Source organism: Myodes glareolus, chromosome 25 (assembly GCF_982192425.1).
Source record: "Myodes glareolus chromosome 25, mMyoGla1.1, whole genome shotgun sequence".
Taxonomy (NCBI): domain Eukaryota; kingdom Metazoa; phylum Chordata; class Mammalia; order Rodentia; family Cricetidae; genus Myodes; species Myodes glareolus.
The window spans coordinates 16,400,339-16,418,621 of NC_142050.1; the positions used below are offsets into that span (position 1 = coordinate 16,400,339).

Below are 18,283 nucleotides of genomic sequence, written 5' to 3' on the forward strand. Positions count from 1 at the left end.
GCAAGTTCCAGGACAGCCAAGGATAGACAGAGAAACCCAGTCCTGAAAAGAAGGAAGGAAGGAAGAAAGGAAGGAAGGAAGGAAGGAAGGAAAAAAGGAAAGTTATAATTGGTTAAAATAGTAACAGTAAATAGACCTCTTCTATTTAGTAATAAAAACCAAAAAGACCACAACCCATCTATCCAATGGCTTACATATCTTTTCCTGTGACATGGGACTGAGTAAGTCCAGATTTCCTCCGATTTGTGTTAGGTATAAGGCTTTGTCAAAGGGCTCTGACGCTGCTGTGCTAGCCAGCATGTACAAGAAAACTTGATTGCATTTCAACAAATGTTTATCCAAGTGTTTCCTTGTGACGGGTGCTACAGGTTCAATGGTTATGTCTTGGGGGAGTGGAAGAAGGAAGCCATTCTGGATGAGGGCTAGCGTGAGGAGTGGCATTTTAACAGGGGACAGATGTGAGAAGGCCATCTACCTTTAAGAAATGGCGGACATAGAATTCCGTTGGCTGGTTACACTTTAGTCTCAGAAGGGACTGGTGTATTGAATCAACACCAAGAGAAAAGTGACTGGGTGGGGAATACAGAGCGAAAAGTGTCACACTAATTCAATGGGCTCAAGCAGCCACCTCACGTCTGTGGTGAGCAGCCACACAGCGTAGCTGCTCCGCACTCTGTGCTCATGGTCTAATCACTGGGGTTCCACCCCCTGCATTACCAGTGATTTTGATGAATCTCTATTCAGATGTACTGGACACTGGCACTTCCTAAACGTTCCCTGTGACAAGAAGGTCCTGCCAGGGCCTAGATCTGCTGCACTGCCCACCAGGGACAGAAATGAGCTGTGGAAGACAGAGAATGTGTTGTGAGGGTATTTATCAGCATTGCTGACGATCAGTGAAAATGTTTGAGATTAGGGATAAAGAAATGTTTCAGGATGAGGGTAAAGAGGGTTTGACTCCTGCTCTGAGGTCTCATTCAGTGTAAGGAGAGCTGCAAGAAAGAGACAAAGGGAAAAGAAACAAGATCTCTAACTGATGTGCTGAAGGCAAAAGAAGAGGCCTCTACCAAGGTCCATAAAAGTGGAAGGGCATTAGGAGACAAAACAGTGAGTCTGCCTTCCACGTTCACAGACGGGCATAGAGAAAACACAAAAGACAGCTTTGCATTTCCCACCAAAGAAGAGGCTGTATAGCTAATAGAGGCAGTGAGCACACGGCCACCACTGTACTACCGGGAAAGCAAATAAGATGATGGGGTGTAAGGCCTGAGGTTCCCGAACTGAGGAGCAGCAGCCGTGGAAGAGAAATAAAGAGGGAGTAAGGAGGTGGAATCACACTGGCAATAAAATAAACTGAATTTGTAGACGTGCAAGGGTACAGGAAGTCTCGCAGGGAAGGACAGGTTCAATTTCTTGATCCACCAGGAGAGATTGCATTGCTGACTTCATTTATAGCAGACTCTCGGAACTAAGGGTGAGTGTCGCTGTCCATAGGTGTCTTCCTCATCAGCCCACCTTCGTCTGTCATGGGGTCCCATCAAGGTGGTGGGGGTGCCCTTGGTGAAAAGTGTCTTTAACACTGCTGGCCATCTAGCCCCCGTCTTCTCTCTGTGATCACGTTCCTTCGTCCGGGGTGTGCCAAGTTGGTTTCTTAGAGAAGCAGCATGTACCTAGTTATGTACCTAGCTCAGATCACTTAGCGCAGTTGCATATCTAAACATTCATGAATCTCAGAAGAGAGTGAGAACTCAATACCAAAGCTTGAGTTTGAAGGTTTTTCCAGCCTGGCAGATTTCCAGAGACAAGAATGAAAGCCCCTCACACACTTTATTTCTGCCTGTGGACTCCTTTTATCCTGGAGCTTGAAACCCGACCCTTTGAGACCCCTTCGCTCTACGCTACTTCAAAGCTCATTTCTGAAACTATTCTTTATACCTTCTGAATGTAAACTGCCCCGGCCCGGTTCCTCTCCTGTAGAGACTGGCAATCTTAATTGGACGCTGGGGTTCAGATCTAAGCCTCTGCTCTGGATAACTTTCAATTAAAATCCTACATGGTTGTTTCAACAGCAGCACTGCTTAGTCTGAAAATAGCATACCACAATAGTAGCTAAACCCCAAGTTTATAATCACCCCTTTGGGGACTGAAAATAACCCCCTTTGTATACTGCCTACTCCAGTCCCTATAGGGACAATGCTCTGGTGTGACAAGGTGGGAACTGACTGCAGGCAAGGCCTTCAAAGAGTCTCCGGTGATGCAGGGCCCAATGAGGTAGATTCATTTACAGAGACTTTGATTAGCATATTCCTCTACCATTACTACAGTAATAACATTCAGTTTTTACTTCTAAACAGGAGAGTTCTCCAAGGAATTCAAAGTGTTATTTGAAAATACTGATCTAGCCTTTAAGTTTTTCTTTGTTCCCCACATTGTGTCACAAAGAATTTAAAATCCCATTTGTCTCGATGAATCCCATTTGTCTCGATGACTCCACTTCTTACCTTGCACTGCAGAGGAACCTGAGCCAGTGGCAGTACGCATTCACACCCTCCCAGCAAACAACAGAGTCATGGGATGTGACTCTCCCGAAAGGTAAAACGAGAAGGAAAATGTCATCGTGAACGACACTACACAAGTGATTTATGCGACTCTCTGAGCCCCTTCATGCTTCCTGGAGCTCTTTTGTTCCTCCTCCTTCCTTCACTGCCTCCATTTTATTCTCGATGTAAGTTTTGGATTCTTGAAGCTAAGTTTAGTCAGCTTCTGCCCCTCTTGCTTCTTCTGCCCTTCTGCTCTTTGATTCATTCTTTGTGAATGAATCAAAGACATGTAGGCAAGAATAAATACATGCATTGCTTGGTGGAAGATAAAACCCACCATTCCAATGCTGGTCAAATCCAAGGGATTTATCTAAGGTTAAGACCTACTGGCACACAGAACATCTGTGAGAAATCAGTGTGTGCCTCTACAATGCCATCTGATCACTTGCACTTCTTAATAAAAAGGCAACAGTGCAGTTGACAGACAAGCCTTATAACCCCATTATTCTGAAAGCTAGGGTACAACAGGTTAGGGAGCCTTTTTAGTTGTATAGATCCACCTTCCCTTCCCCTGAGGCCTTCTATCAGCCCCCCACTATCAAAAGATTATCTTTGCATATCTCTTTTTGCATAAAGAATGCACAGACACCCATAGACCTATGAGCCCTTGGGGTTCACAGGACATGCTTTGCACGGCTCAGAAGTCATGGTAGCCCATCCTATTTCACTGAAGTGCATTCCACACCACCTCCTTACTGGCCATAGTCAAACGCAGTGGGTCTTATTGAAAGAAAGAGCAGGGGGAAGGGAGTTGCAAGCATCCAGAGAAGTAGGCACAAGGTGACAAGCCAGACACAATGTTCTTGACATAGCATTGTAAGAATTTCAATTTCTATTCTTGAGTCTTTAGAGTGTAATACCAGGAAAGTTTTTGTCTCCTAGAGTGATCCTCCAAAACTCACTGAAGAGGATGTGGTGAAGCAGCAGCAGCAAGGAAAATGATGAGGGCTGATGAGGCCTCTGAGTCACTTGAGCAAGAGATGATGGGGCAGGGAGGGGGTCTAGAGAACAGCAGCAGCGGTAGCGGGAGCAGATTTGGCAGAATTTAGAGCCACGAGGGAAAGGCCACTGAGGGACCCAAACTACTCATGCTGCTGACAGTCACTGTAGTCAAAGGCACAGCAGACAAACATCACCATTTTGATCTTTACTTTGCTATTAAAAATTGAAGAAAACTGTTGATCCTTACAGATCGCTAAGCCAAATACAGGATTTCCTTCTGTATTTGCTCTTGCTGTGGCATCCCTGGGTAGAATCCACAACATCATCCCAAATGCTTTCCAGATTACTAAGCAGGGACACGGAATGATCAGTTACAAAGATAATTTTAGTATAGGACATGCAAGAGTAGAAACTAACAAATGTTATCTATGTTTGAAATCGTATGTAAGAAAATAGTGTTCTATATCTATTTCCTGGTTTCTGGTGCATTGGACAGACACTAACATTCTAGAAGATTTTCCTATTTCCAAAGGGTGCTTGGAGGCTGAAAGAAGCCTTAGTTGGTCTCCAAATTTGTTTTGAACTTTATTTCATGACTTAAAAACTGAAGTTAGTTTCTATCCTCCTAAGCTTGGTTTATAGCTGAGTTCTGAGCCATGGGGTAACACCGTTCAACACAGCTCCAAAGACAAAGAAGAGCCCTCTCTATTCAGATGCAGAATGCCTCAACTTCTCTGTGAATCTTATTGTTTCTCCCACAGTTATGCCTGTGGGTAGACCGTCTTGACACTGAGGTTGAGCCCATTTCAGCTTTGTGTCACAGCTGTGCCATGCAGGGTTATGTGGACCGCATTTGTGGTGAACTTGGAGTGTCAAGCTGTGAAAGGCCTCATGAATAATTCACCTTAAATGTTTACATGTGGTTCTGCCACCCTATTTGTGGGAACAGATACAGTGAGAGCTACTGGCAGAGCACTGTTGTAGAGATCCTATGAGTTAATTGGTGCGTGTAATATATTTTAAAAATGCTAATCAATGGCACACCAATGGTCAGACAGAAGTTTACTCCACGTATGAGGATGATGAATACATCATCGCAGGAAATGTGTGAATGGCAAAGATTCCTACACATCCATTTCTTTTGCTTTATCACCTTACAGCAGCAATTCTAGGTGATGTCAAAATGCAATATGCAAGCCTACTACTGCTTCCATTACCTCTTCTCTTGCTATACTACTGTAGACAGCCAAATCACATGTTAGAACAGCCAGTGGTTTATAAAAATAAAGAAGAAAACTCAAGATGACCAATTAGCACAGTGGCATTGACAGAAATGCTGTTTAATTGTTCACCTGGGCTTCCAGCTTTCATGTCAATTTTTAATTTCATCAACGGGAAGAAAGTAAAAAGCATCACGACTCTAAAGATTTCCCCGGAACGGCTCAGTGAAGAGCATGCCTTTGAGTCACCACACGCCAGTTCTCCGCAAGGCCTTACCGCTACTGATGAACACGTCTACTAGCCGCTCCTTGGAGAAGCTTGGATCCACCTCGGCTCTCACTATTTCGCAGGGGAATCCTGCAGCCATCTGCCTGTGCTGTGATGACAAAGCAGGTTCATTAACTCTATATTCTTCCCAGTCTTCAAAGAAAACGAAATGGTGTGAGAATACACAATACCTTCATGCAGAGGGCAAGCTGATGTGCTATGTAGTCTTGCAAACTTCCTTCTGGGCCATGGAAAATGACATTATGATATTGCTCAACCTGTTCCGAACCAAGAAGAAGCCCAGGGGAAGGTGTTAGTTTGACAAGGGAAAATGTGGCGCCCAAGGACAGAATTCCCAATTATCCTTAGGCTTCCAAAAGAATAGAGCTATTTAAGTTTAGCAGTATTTACTAGGCATATAAAGCCTTTTAAAACTTGAACTGTGCCTCCCCTCCCCAGGAAACTAGGACATGCTCACAGAAGCTACATAATATATTCAGGGTAGGGAAATGGACAAGGATTGCCTGCAAGGTGCCACACTATAGGCTAAAAAGGTCATTCTTTAGAGTCCCCTTGTTGGCAAGCTTGGGACTGGGTGCTATAGTATGAAAGACAACGTTTCTCCTAGCCATGAGTACATTTTCTCTGAAGTTAAGTATTATTCTGTTATGGGTAAACCTTTAATAGGAACTTGCTAAGGCTCACATAAGGCACGATGGTGGCTCTAACTGCCACGGGGGTGGGTGTAAGGATCTAAAAGCCATAGGATGATCACAGCCGTGACAAGGCTGATTTCCGCGGTATTGGTGGCCAATCAAGCTAACGGCAGACATGCCGTCAAGGACCAAGGCTAAGGCAGGGACTCCTCCAGAAACACGAGAGACTATTTTAGGAAGTACAGCTGAGGCTGAGGTGTTACAGTACTGTAAGAATCCTGGAAAAGTGATAATCAAAGAATATTACTGAGGTAAAACTGTTCTCACTTGTATTTGTGACTAGAAATCCTGAAGAATGTATGGGATTATATTAAAAATGTTGATAGGATTTGTTTAGTTATGACCTGTTTCTCTCCATCTTAAATAGAATGGCTTTCTATATTTCTAAGGAAGGCCAGCAATACTTCTCTCTGTTCTTCGTGAGAACATCTCTCATCGTGTCCTATCCCTGTGCCTCTAGCCTTCAGGCTGAGAGCACCTTGAGTTAGTCTCCTACGACTCTGGATATTCACTATCTCGGTTTTCCTCTTGGACTTGGGCACAGACTCACTACACTGCAGCATTCTCACTGTCTAGTTCCTTACTTTGTCCAGCTTCTTTCCAGTGCTGTTCTTTATCATCCTCGGCCAGGTTTTACTAATTTTCTTGCATTGATTTCGGTTTTTATCTCTTTGCATTCTGGAGAACCGCCCATCTTTTTGATCTGGTTTTTCTGTGGCTAAGATCTTGCCCCCTCATATTCCTACATAGAAATGCTAACTGGATCTAGGTGAAAATTAGGAAGTGATGCTTTAAGAAGTGGGATGCTTAATTTTTATGTCAAATTTGAGACAAGCTAGAATCATCTGAGAGGATGGAACTTCAATGGAGAAAATGCCTCCATAAGGCCAGGCTATAGGCAACCCTGTAGGACAGTTTCTTGACAGCTGAATAATTGTAGGTGGTACTACCCCTGGGCTGGTGGTCTTGGGCTTTATAAGAAAACAGACTGAACAAGTCACAATGAACACGCCAGTAAACAGCATCCTCCATGGCCTCCACATCAGCGCCTGACTCTGGGTTCCTGCCCTGTTTGAGGTCTTGCCCTGACCTCCTTCACTGATGAACGGTGTCATGAAGTGTAAGCAAAATAAACATTTCCTCCCAAACTTGTTGAGGTCATGGTGGCTCACACAGCAATAGTAACCTTAGTTAGGACACGGGGTATCAGGGCAGTTATAAACGTAGCAGAGCAAAACCTTTTGCCCCTCCTGCCATATTGGAACACAGTAAGAAGACACTATCTGGAACCAGGAAATTCTCACCCCACTGCATCTGCTGGTGCTCTTATCTTATCATTCTGGCCTCTAGAGTGTGACCACAAGTATGTGTTGGAAGTCACCTAGTCTATGAAAATTGTCAAAGCAGCATATTCAGAACGATAGTATTCTGCTACAGAGATAGCACTGACATTTTATCATTGTTTGCACGCTCTAAAACTATGGGGGAAATTGTTACAAAAGGCAGGAAGTGGGTGCCATGACTGGATTCACTTTGCTAGCTGAGCCCCCTTAGGCTCCTGTCTGTAAGTTGCTAATTATAGGATCCAGCAATGACTGCAGGATCCGTTGCCCAACAAGACAGATAAGCACACAAGGATGAACTACAGCTCATGTTGTTTGTCTCCTGCCCTGCAGAAGTGCTCATGAGTAAGCACCTCTCAGGACTCAACACGGTCTCGCCAATCTTCATCAACTTGGTGTTCAGGTGTCTCTAAATTTCCTAATGGATATGAAAGGATTCACACTGACATAGAAGAGGAGACTCCATGGTGCGGCAAAAGTTGAGCCTAGCTCCTCAGGTTTTCACTGGTGTTAATCTTGTAGTTGCTTTAATCACTGGGAACAGGAAACAGGGAACTGGGAACAAGAAAGGGGTGACAGTGTTTTCTGATTTCAGGGAGGCCTCAAAAGTGAGCCTAATACTCTAAAGGCAGAGGGGAAGTCTTGGATTCTTGCTAACGGAGTACTGTAGAATATTTATGTAAAGATGTGTTATATTTGTTTATGCTGCAACTGAGCAAAGGTGTGTTATGCTTTACATATAGAGGCTTTTGTTTATGCTGCAATTTGTTTATGTAAAGATGTGTTGCATTTTTTTTCCGCCTTGCCTACCTAATACACCTGATTGGTTTAATAGAAAGCTGAATGGCCAATAGCTAGGCAGAGAAAGGATAGGAGGGTCTGGCAGACAGAGATAATATGTAGGAGGAGAAATCTAGGCTAAAAAGAATGAACAAGAGGAGAGAAGGCGAGAAGAGGGAGGAGAGAGACTTATTTGGGGCATAAACCAGACAGACAGACACAAGAAGCAGTGAAAGTAAGATATACAGAAGGAAAGAAAAGTAAAAAGCCCCGAGGAAAAGGTCAATGGAGAGAAATCGGTTAATTTAAGTTCACAGAGCTAGCCAGAAGTGAGCCTAAGATAGGCCAGGCATTCATAACTAATAAGAAGTCTCTGTGTCTTAAGTTGGGAGCCAGTTGGTGACCCAAAAGAAAAAGAAAATCTGGCATAATAGAGACCTCAGTTCTGTTTTTCTGAAGTTTTATCACTTTTCAAAAATCACCTTAGCGGAAAACTGTGGACTAGAAATTGCTAGCCAGGTGCAATTCTAAACCAGAACTCTCAGCTCTCCAAATTAATCCCAAAGCACTATGAATTGCTGGACAGAAATTCTTTCACAAGGAATGGATTGTTTCACACCAGTGAAATGTGATACAGATTTCCAGATTTACTGAACATTCTACCCCTGAGATTTTCAACTGGCCTTGGAATTTAATCTTGTTTTACTTCTGAAAACAAGAGTGTTCTATTCATTATGACTCTCCTGTCAAGCTGTCTACACTTCCTGAAGGCTGATTCTGAAATCATAAAGCAGCAAAAGATCTAGCTTCAGAGATAAGCTATCTTCAACATCAACACCTCATCTGTTCTCACAAACTCGTTTCTAGGGAGCAAAGGGCAGGAAGCAATTCAGAATTTATTGAAAGGGACTTTAACTAGCAAAACACTCCTTATGTTTAAACTCGATGATATCCCCATGAAGTGCAATAGAAGATAAACACATTTACTACATAGGTAAAGAGAAAACAAACACACAGAGCCCCCAATTGTTTGTGTTTTAACACATACATTCATGTAATAATCTCTTCTCATTTCAAGTACTATCAATTCTTTTGCTATTTTTTTCTTTGACCAAATGATATATAGGTATATTGATTATCATTTACAATCTTAAACAAACATTAATTATTGAAGCAAATTATAGTTAATCCATTGAGATTGCTATCCACATAAAAAACTTGGTCGTAAAAAACTATTTATCCATTTTAGAGCTATCATCTCACATCTCTCCAATATCAGACTCTTAGGCATAATGTCAAGTTGTGTTTCATGCTTCATGCTGCCAGCAGAGGGCTCTGCAGCTGGAAAGAGTGAGAAGTGAGCTAACGCTGTTTGGGGTGGCCCTGGTGGGAGAAAGGTTTTTGTGCTGAAAGGAAATCTGTTTGAAAAATGAAATAAAATTCAGCTTCTAAAACTATAGCCCGAGTCACGGTCAACAATATTATTCTGCTATGCTGCGGCACTTTTGCTTATTAGTAAAGGAATACTGGCCTCATTATTGTGATTGGTAGGAATCCGTGTTACTCTTGCAGCTTCAGATCTTATTGGAGCAGCACAGCACATGTCAATCAGGGCTTTGTGAGACGTAGAGATTCCTGGAAATGAGCAACCTGAACAACGGCCCGTCCATTCTGTCATTCCGCCCTCTCTACAGTGTTTCTCCACCGAATGGGGGTTGATATAAGATCTGTGGTCTCCATAACCGTCTCTGTGGCAACTGAGGTGTGGCTTCAGATTTGTGGTATTTTATGGCAATAAAACCGCAATTTTTGTTTGGTGTTCCACTTGTCATAGACAGCCCGAGTAAGAGCTGCAGCCTAGAGACAGTTTCAGGCCAACTATGTGGACACATTAAACACAAAAGAGAATGGAAAAACAAAAGGACTTTACTGTGCCAATAAAACTGGGATAGCTGTCACTTCAGCTAGGAATTTCATTTTGGCCTCTTCTGACATAGTTTCAAGGCATCGTTTACTGTCGTATAGGCATGCATGGTGGTCACTGTCAACTTTGTCCCGGAAACGTCCACTGAACTTTTCTCACCACGCTCAGAAGTCACCCCCAGGTAGGTGTTGTGCAGATTTGAAATAATGAAGAGGTATATTATTTGATGAGAAAGATTAAAAACTTATATCAATAATTGGTAATACTTAAAATGTGAGAAGACCTACCAAAGGAGTTAGAACATATGTAATGATCTAGAAGTCTGTAAAAATGGCATTTGGGATGTTAGAAAAACAAAGCTGGATTCCTTTGTGTTTTATGATTTGGGACCATTTTCTGAGGTCCCTTTTTATAGAATAGATACAAAGACATAAAAGGAGCACATGAGAAATTACAATTTATATGAGCAAAGTCACACAGTATACATATTAGTGGACCGAAATTATGAAACCCAGTATTTATTCACTAATGTTAAATAAAAAGCAGTTCTCTGTTTTTTGTTGTTTTGTTTTGTTTTTCTGTTTTGAAATAGGGTCTCACCTTTGTAAACTAGGCCGCCCTTGGATTTACAGCAATCCTCTTGCCTTAGCTGTGTTTACAAAACCATCCTCCCCTGTCAGCTCACCGGTATGTTTATCTAGTTAATGGAATAAAGTGTAGAAAAATAAAGCACCGTGGCTAGTTTTATGTCAACTTGTCACAAGTTAGAGTCATTTGAGAGGAGAGAACCTCAATTAAGTAAATGCTTCCAAAAGATGGGGACTGTAGGAATGTCTGTAGGGCATTTTCTTAGTTAGCGATTCTTGGGGAGTGCCCAGTGCATTGTGGGTGGGGCCGTTCCTGGGCTGATCCTCTGGGGTTCTAAAGGAACGCAGGCTGAGCAGGCCAGTGAGCATCACTCCTGCATGGCCACTGCAGCAGCTCCTGCCTTCTGGCTCCTGTCCTCACTGCTTCTGATGATGAACTATTATATGAAACCGAGTAAAATAAACCCTTTTCCTCCCTAAACTGCTTTTGGTCACAGTGCTTCATCACAGCAACAGCAGGCCTAACTAAGACATAAAAACTATCAGGGTATTTAAATCTGTCATAGTTTTAGATGGGAACAATTCAGCACTTGGTTAAAACCATGCTTCCTACAGAGTTGTCAGGAGGGGGGAGGAGGAGGCTGTACTCGCAGCCTGCGGCTCATATTCCTAATGATGGGGTTCACACCCTCATCTTTCTTTTAAGTACAGGAAAAAGCTGGAGCTCTTTCTCTTGGGCTCACTTGATGCTTTGCAGGGGGGGGGGGAGGAAGGGGTGGCAGGGGGGGAGACGGGGGGGGGAGGTGGAGGAACAAAGAAAAACGAGGAGAGAAAAGTGACCTCAGCTTAGGCCCCACCTGCCTGCTGGTACAAGGTGGGCCAGACTAGGAGCCTAGCTTTATCAAGAAATGGCTTCACAAAAACATTCGCTTACATCTAATGAAAGCAGCTTGTGCAAAAAGCTCAGTCAAACTATTTTTAAATATGTCTTATGCTATTTATATTCACTTCATTAGACCTCACTCAGACACCTCCAGAATTTGGGTTCCATCAGTGCCTATGTGTATTGCTTTGCCCTCTATGTGTGTTGTTCAACCTCTCTCTGCCTTACTCATTTAAAATGGAGGTAACTCTCAGTCTTGCAGGGCTATTATGAATAAACAACACTTGCCATATTATCTACATCTGTGATGTGTGTAATGAATGCAACATAAAGGCTTGGCTGTTTTCTCTCTAAATCTATGGCTTTCCTCAGTGATCACATTTCTCTTCCTCCTGTGAGTAACACACTGCCTAGTTTCGACAGGGGACCTGGTTACACACAACAGGACACAATTGCCAGCTCAGTAGGGGCATGACAACTATAAACAATAAAGTTCTGGCAACATGAGGATATGGTAGGTCCCTGGATCTGTCATCTTAACTGCCCCCCCACCCCAGACCTCTCACCTGCTGCAAATTAGGTATGTGGAAAAAAAACAAACAAACAAACTTCAGTCTTGTCTAAGCGCTAATTATTTGGTTTCTGGAAAGCAGGGAAAGGAGGCCAAATCAATATTCCCACTGGTGTAAACTTATTTATTCAATGCTAAATTATAAACGCTCATAATAAGTCATCTTGATATACACATTTATTCCATTCTATGTCTATGATTTGAAGACACATCTTTGTTAAGGGGTAGGTAATACATTCCTACCCAAGTTAAAACACTTTAGTAATTCCTGGTTGTCTCTCTGGGTCAAAGAAATGGATACCTGGATCCTAGTGACAGAAATCCAGGCCACTGATGGATAGGAGAAGGGTGTTGGGGAAAATAACATTATAACCCCAGAATGCATGGTGGAGGAGGCTCACTCTTGTCTACATGGACCACCGGATGGATGTCGCAATAGTAATGACAGCAGTGCCAACCTACCAGCCTGAGGTAGTTCTGCAGCATCTGAAGTGGGATCATAGATGTATAAGACACACTGCTGAGGCAGCCTTCTTGGGGACCTATGAGAAATATACACAGAGAAGGGAAATTGGCCTTTCCTTCTAATCAAGACACCATGCAAGCTAGCATCAAAGAAACAGGACCCTTGTGGATTTGTAGAAGCTGACATTCGGGCAAGGAGCCTCAGAGTGACTTTGATACCTGTTAACTCGTTACTAAACAGCTAGTACCACAACTCCACAGTTAAATCTTGTCTCCCCCAAGAATGCCCACTGACTATTTTAGCAATTAGAGCTAGGCCCCCCGGGGCCCAGCTGCAACCCCGGAGCTGTGCCTGCGACTCCTGGGCTCTGCGCATCACTGTTTATTAGCAAAAGTTGTCACAGATCCCCAGTCTTTGCAAACCTTCAGCCTTGCCCAATATTAATGTAAAAGTTCAGGATCTCCTTTTAGGTTTTGTCCCCACCCCAGTTTCTACCACGCTCTCAACACATTGGTTGAACTGAAAGAAGTTTTCTAGAGTGGACACTCAACTTTTAAAAAAAAAAACTGCCATAAATATAATTTATATAACAAAACTTTTAGTCAACACTTTTTTAAAAAAAAGTCTATCCCTACGTGTGTAAAATACATGAAGAGATCAGCAGCCTTTTAGAGTTCAGGGCTGAGAAACAGTAAACACACTATATGCTAATAACTTGGCATTGCAGAAGAAAATCAGTCTGAAACTCAGAACTGTGTATAACTTAGAAGTAAGCAGAAGTACAGCTTAGTGGACTGCTATGACCTCTGCGTGACACCATACTTGTACTACGTCATAAATACAAACGTAGCCTAAAAACAGTAGATGCTTTCTCAATATTACCGGATGCCATTATACTAATCAGACCAGGCATAGACCATAGTCGACAGTAACAGCAGCCATCTCTGTTTTCACAGTCTGTCACTCCTAGCGGCATGCCAGGCTGCCTCTAGGTTGTTTCTAAGGAGGGACGCAATGAACGCCGCAGGAATCTGTGAGCCAGGCAGACATAACCAAGGGTGACAGAAACACGACTTTGCAATCTCCCCTCCCCTCAATCAGACATTTCAGAAATATCTAACCAGCTCACTGCGGGAGTCGCAAAAGCACCGCTAGGAGCAAGAGGACAGCGTTACTGAGGGTCAGGAACTGGTCCGAGAGCCAGGTGTGAGGGAGGCACACACGCTCAGGCACCGCTCAGCTTTGCGGTCTCATTCGGTACCTGACAAAAGCACGGTGACCTGCTCTACCTTCTTCTTCTTCATGAAGTCCCAGGGCGGCTGGGGGAAGCTCTGGCCACTTGACCATGGCATATTTCCTAGTTGAATAAGGGGAAAGAGAAGGTCAAGGAGAGCCCAAATGACGCTTCCAAAATGGCAAACACATTCTCCTCTGTGAGATGCTAAAGAATTTAGAGCTTCTGAGGTCAAAGGTCACCTAAAGGGGAAGTCACTCCACAACGACATTTTGTTAAAGGTTAAAGGGAAAGGTGTTAACTCTACAGACTTCTCAAAACAGTAGTTTTTAGAAAATCTAATGAGCCAGACTATTTCCAAGATCGAGTTCTCAAAATTCTCAGATTCTTAAAGCACTGCCTGCTTCATGGAGCCCGGGGACTTGGGAGAACATCTGCTCCTTCACCATCCGTTCTCCAGAGATGTTCAGAACTTTTTAGTGTTGTTTCAGAACCTCAGCCCATCTATTTAAGATTATCTATCTCAGTCTGACCTCAACACTTGTACAACCCTCTGCGTCTCAGTTGACCTCAAGTCCTATGTCGTGGCCTCAGAAAATTCTCTTGGAACATTAGACTAGCGTCAGTGAAGGACTGGTTATAGAGAGGCACTAAGCTAAGTCCTCTGGTCACAGAACTCAGTGACTTTTGGAACTGAAATTTTACTTAGGCATGCTACAACTCTGTGATCTCTGTGATAAGGAGGAACATTCAACCCTCTGGCACCCACATTGAGGCACACTCATTGGCTGCTGGGATGTCATTCACTGTCACCAACCTCCAGATTAGCCAGACAACAGCAGCTGCAGGGCCACTTCTTTCAGAACAGCCCCTTCCTGTCTTTACGTGTCAGACTTCGGCATCGAGCCTACTCTGCCCCACACTGCTGGGTGGGGGGCAGGGACAAAATGTGTTCCTGAGAATCACTCATGCCTTATCTTCTTAATGTAATTTTAAAACTACACATTGGTGGTTCCATAACAATATTTTAACTATCATGCCAATGTTGTTATAAGCAACTTGCTCTCAAGATATGGAGAATATATTTTTATATTTATATTTATGGGGAATATATAATATGTAACCTGCATTTACGAGCAAGCATAAAAAAACCCACCATGTTTTAAGCAGATACATAAGAGCAATAGTAAAAAATTGCCTTTCCTTCACTTTGACCATTCTTTTTAAACATGGGATGGTTGGATGTGCATGCTTCTCTCTCAGAGAGCCTGTGATTTGAATCCTGGCTTCTTTGCTCATTAGTCTTATGCCTTTTGGCAAACCCTCTAATACCTAGTTAGTTGTACAGTGTGGCTTTGGTGTGGACTCTTCATAAAGTGGTGAGCACAAATCTTGCAAAGTGTATTTCTCATTGATGTTAATTTGGATCAAAGGAGAAAGAAGCCAGCCAGGGGCAAGAAATGTTTTCTGAGCACTTACTGAGCTCAGAAAACAGACTTCGTCTTTTTAAGTTGTCATGCCTGTCAAGTAGAAATAAGCAGTTACCACTCTGACCCATCCCATGTGGGCACTTAGAATCTTCATTAAAGGATGTCTTTCTATTTGAGACTGCACTGGACCCTGTCATGACGGTAAGGCGTTAGCACAGCACAACGCAACTGTCCCAGCCTGAGAGCAAATCTGGAGTTATGTTCAGAAACTGTATATGAGCAAGCATCTGTAGTGTGCTTAATTGCCTGCATTTACCTCAAACACAAGAGTAATGACAAAGTCCCATCAAAGGCTTTCAAGTTATTTACTCCCTAACGTTATCTGAGACATAAAAGTATTTTTATATTAACAGGCTACATTATGTAACAGCCCGTTGTGACGGCTCAAGGTTTTGAATACTGGCAGCTGCCACAAGCCCAGCCTGGAATGTATTTTATCAGTGAGCTGTAAGGTTATGAAGCCCGCAAGCATAAATAAACCCAGACGCCTAACTTTCTTTTCACTTCAAGGCTGCTTATACCTAGCGTGATGGATTGTATACTGCTGGTGCCGAGACCGATGCAGGCGTCGGCCGTGTTACTCAGTGCCCCATCGTCCAGGCTCCACCATCCATCAGAAGAGATGGCCTGGAAATGATTGGTCAGAGCTTGAGCCACTGCCTTGGAAAAGTCCTCCCAAGATGTCTGCTTGCGGATATTTAAAGCACAGATTGTGTGCTCACATTCGAAGTCGTCAGAACAATGGTTGCTTGGTTGAATTTCACCCACGGAAATTCTTAAAGGTATCTTGAGAGCATCTGTTAGAAGAAGAGGGAGATGGAAGTTTACACACAGTCTTTATAGAAAAAAAACCAAGCAAAGCTACCAAATAAAATAAGCATCTATGAAGGTTTTTAAAGTACATCAAAGAACAGCTATCTTATCCACATGAAACTGAGCCTTCGGGTACCGGAACAGATATTGGCCTCCCAGTCTCACCACGGTTTCTTTGGGAGCACAGAGAGTAAACTGTTTGTCATTTCTGTAGTTCAGCCTTTTCTATTTTAATGATTTTTTTTCCTTCAGAAAGATTCTCAGGCTATTCAAAAACACTCAGGAAGATCAGAAACCTTTTATCTAGAGTTCTCTGTATTCTCCTTATCTTTATATACAATGTCACGGACAGGTTATGATACAGTTCCGAAGGTCAATAGGCTTACAAGAGTCCCCTAAGAGTCACAGAGCCCTAGGTCTAAGCCTCAGACTCAGCTCTCTCTTAGCTCTGTGAACTTGGTAAATGTCTCTGGTCTTGCTGTCCCTCAATTTCTTCCAGAAAATGTGGAAAATATACAGAGAATCGTCATGGAGAGTAAATTAATTTATGTTAGTAAGGACTGCAATGAATTCAACATGGTGTTACACATGAACACCAGTGAGATGTAAGTGTTCAGTGTCGCAGGCAGCAGGAACTGTGACTCTTAGTGCCCAGTGGGCGAGCAGTCCCCTCTCAGCTCTCCTCTCACCCCAACAGTAGAGGCTTCATGTGATCTTCCCAGTCCGCATGATGCCAAATGCCTGGAGTTGGCACCCATGCGCTTCTGTTCTCAAGAAGTCAATTATGTTTACTCAAAAATCACTAGTGTTTGTTCCTAAATCTTCAGTGTCTGATGTTCTAGTCACTATGATGAATGCATTTTATTTAAATATTCAATACACTCTTGAAATAGAAAGACTCCTAGTATAAAAACAAAGTGGAAAACTTTAGAGATATTCAGTGAAATTGCTGAAAAATGTTTACCTAATGAGGTATAAATAAAGCAATTGTATGAATTATAAAAAATGTAATAGTCTCTACACAGATACTGCCTTGAGTTGACTTCCTACATATGCTCAATTGCTCAAGTACTGAAGTCATAGAGGACATAACAAGGTTATATTTTGTTTAATTAAGAATGCACAAAATTCAATGAGCAGAAGCTTACTGAACACTTTTACACATGGTGAAGACTTGTGAAATACGCTTTAGTTCTAAAATCACATGTTTCAGAGGACGACTGAATACCCGTGCCTACAAGGCCAGCACTACCTAGATTTGGTGTGCTATTAAGAAAAGGAAAGAAAAGAAAGTTGGGAAGGGGACATGAGAGAGGCTACCCAGAGTAAGTTGGGAGTTGAGTGAAATATGATCAAAACACATTGGAGGCCTGTGTGAAACTCTTTAATTAAAAATCATACAACCAACATGTAAAATCTTAATTTTAATATAATAATTCAAATATAAAACCAAATGTATCATTTTCCTTTCTGAAATGTCTTTTTCCCTTATTTATCATGACTTTACTTTCAGGTTGCCAGTGACCTCTGATGCACACAGAGGCGTTCCTGGCTTCCTGCTCCTACGCTGGCTCCGCTGTTTGGTCAAGGCTTTCTAATGACAGACTGTTTCACAACTGTCTTCTGTCTTTTGTGCCATTCCCCCAGTGACCTCTGCCCATCTCAGGCCTATAACTTTAAATACCTCTGACAGACTGCTGACTGTCACACATATCTAGGTCATACTTTCCCCGTGAGTTCTGCTGACTTGACACAGATATCTCAACTTCATGCCTCCAAACAACTCCTGGTCTTTATTAGCCAAGTCAGCTTCACCGTTGATAGCCTTCCCTGTATGTGTGGTGACAACTGTATCCTGCAGTTGCTCAGGCAGATCCCTTAGGAGGAGCCATGATTTCCCTCTTTTCTACTCTACATTTTGTTCATCACGGTGTTCTTATGACCCTTCATTCTGCATCTTTGGATCCCATGCACGTTCTCATGGGCCCATCTGCTATAATCCTCAGGATGACCCATGATGTTTACCGTTCTATTGAAAGATTTATGTTTTGACAGCCGTCCTTGATTTTGTACATGACTTTGCACACTCTGTTCTCAACAAAGTAGCTTCCGAGAGCCGCCACTCATACCATCTGCTATTCTCTAGCTACAAGAAGGCCTTATGATGATTGTTTAGTTTCATTTCTGCTGCTCGGACAACATGAAGAGGAAACGGCCTTCTGGATTGCAGTTCTATAATACACTTCTTCTTCTCTGCAAAGTCAACCCAGGAACTCCCGCTAATATACACAGTCAAGAGCAAACAAAGAACAAATGCATGAATCCTTGTTTATTTGCTCTAGCTAGAGTTTTCCTTCCTTGTATTGCTCGCCACCTTCTGCCTAGGGAATGATGCTGCCCACAATGGGCTGGGTCATCTTATATCAGTTAACAATCAAGGCAACCA

The 18,283-nt window shown here is 42.8% G+C and overlaps 1 protein-coding gene across 3 annotated transcripts in view; it reads right to left on the reverse strand.

The window, feature by feature from the left end:
* Positions 1-18,283, reverse strand: part of Cttnbp2 (cortactin binding protein 2) — a 150,775-nt gene that overhangs the window by 25,887 nt on the left and 106,605 nt on the right. For all 3 annotated transcript variants that reach the window (XM_087901736.1, XM_087901735.1, XM_087901737.1), the window contains 5 exons: positions 15,546-15,821; positions 13,562-13,657; positions 12,297-12,376; positions 5,222-5,308; positions 5,040-5,139 (listed from right to left, as the gene is read on the reverse strand). In XM_087901736.1, coding sequence (XP_087757862.1) covers positions 5,040-5,139; positions 5,222-5,308; positions 12,297-12,376; positions 13,562-13,657; positions 15,546-15,821 — 639 coding nt within the window. The remainder of the gene's footprint in view (positions 1-5,039; positions 5,140-5,221; positions 5,309-12,296; positions 12,377-13,561; positions 13,658-15,545; positions 15,822-18,283) is intronic.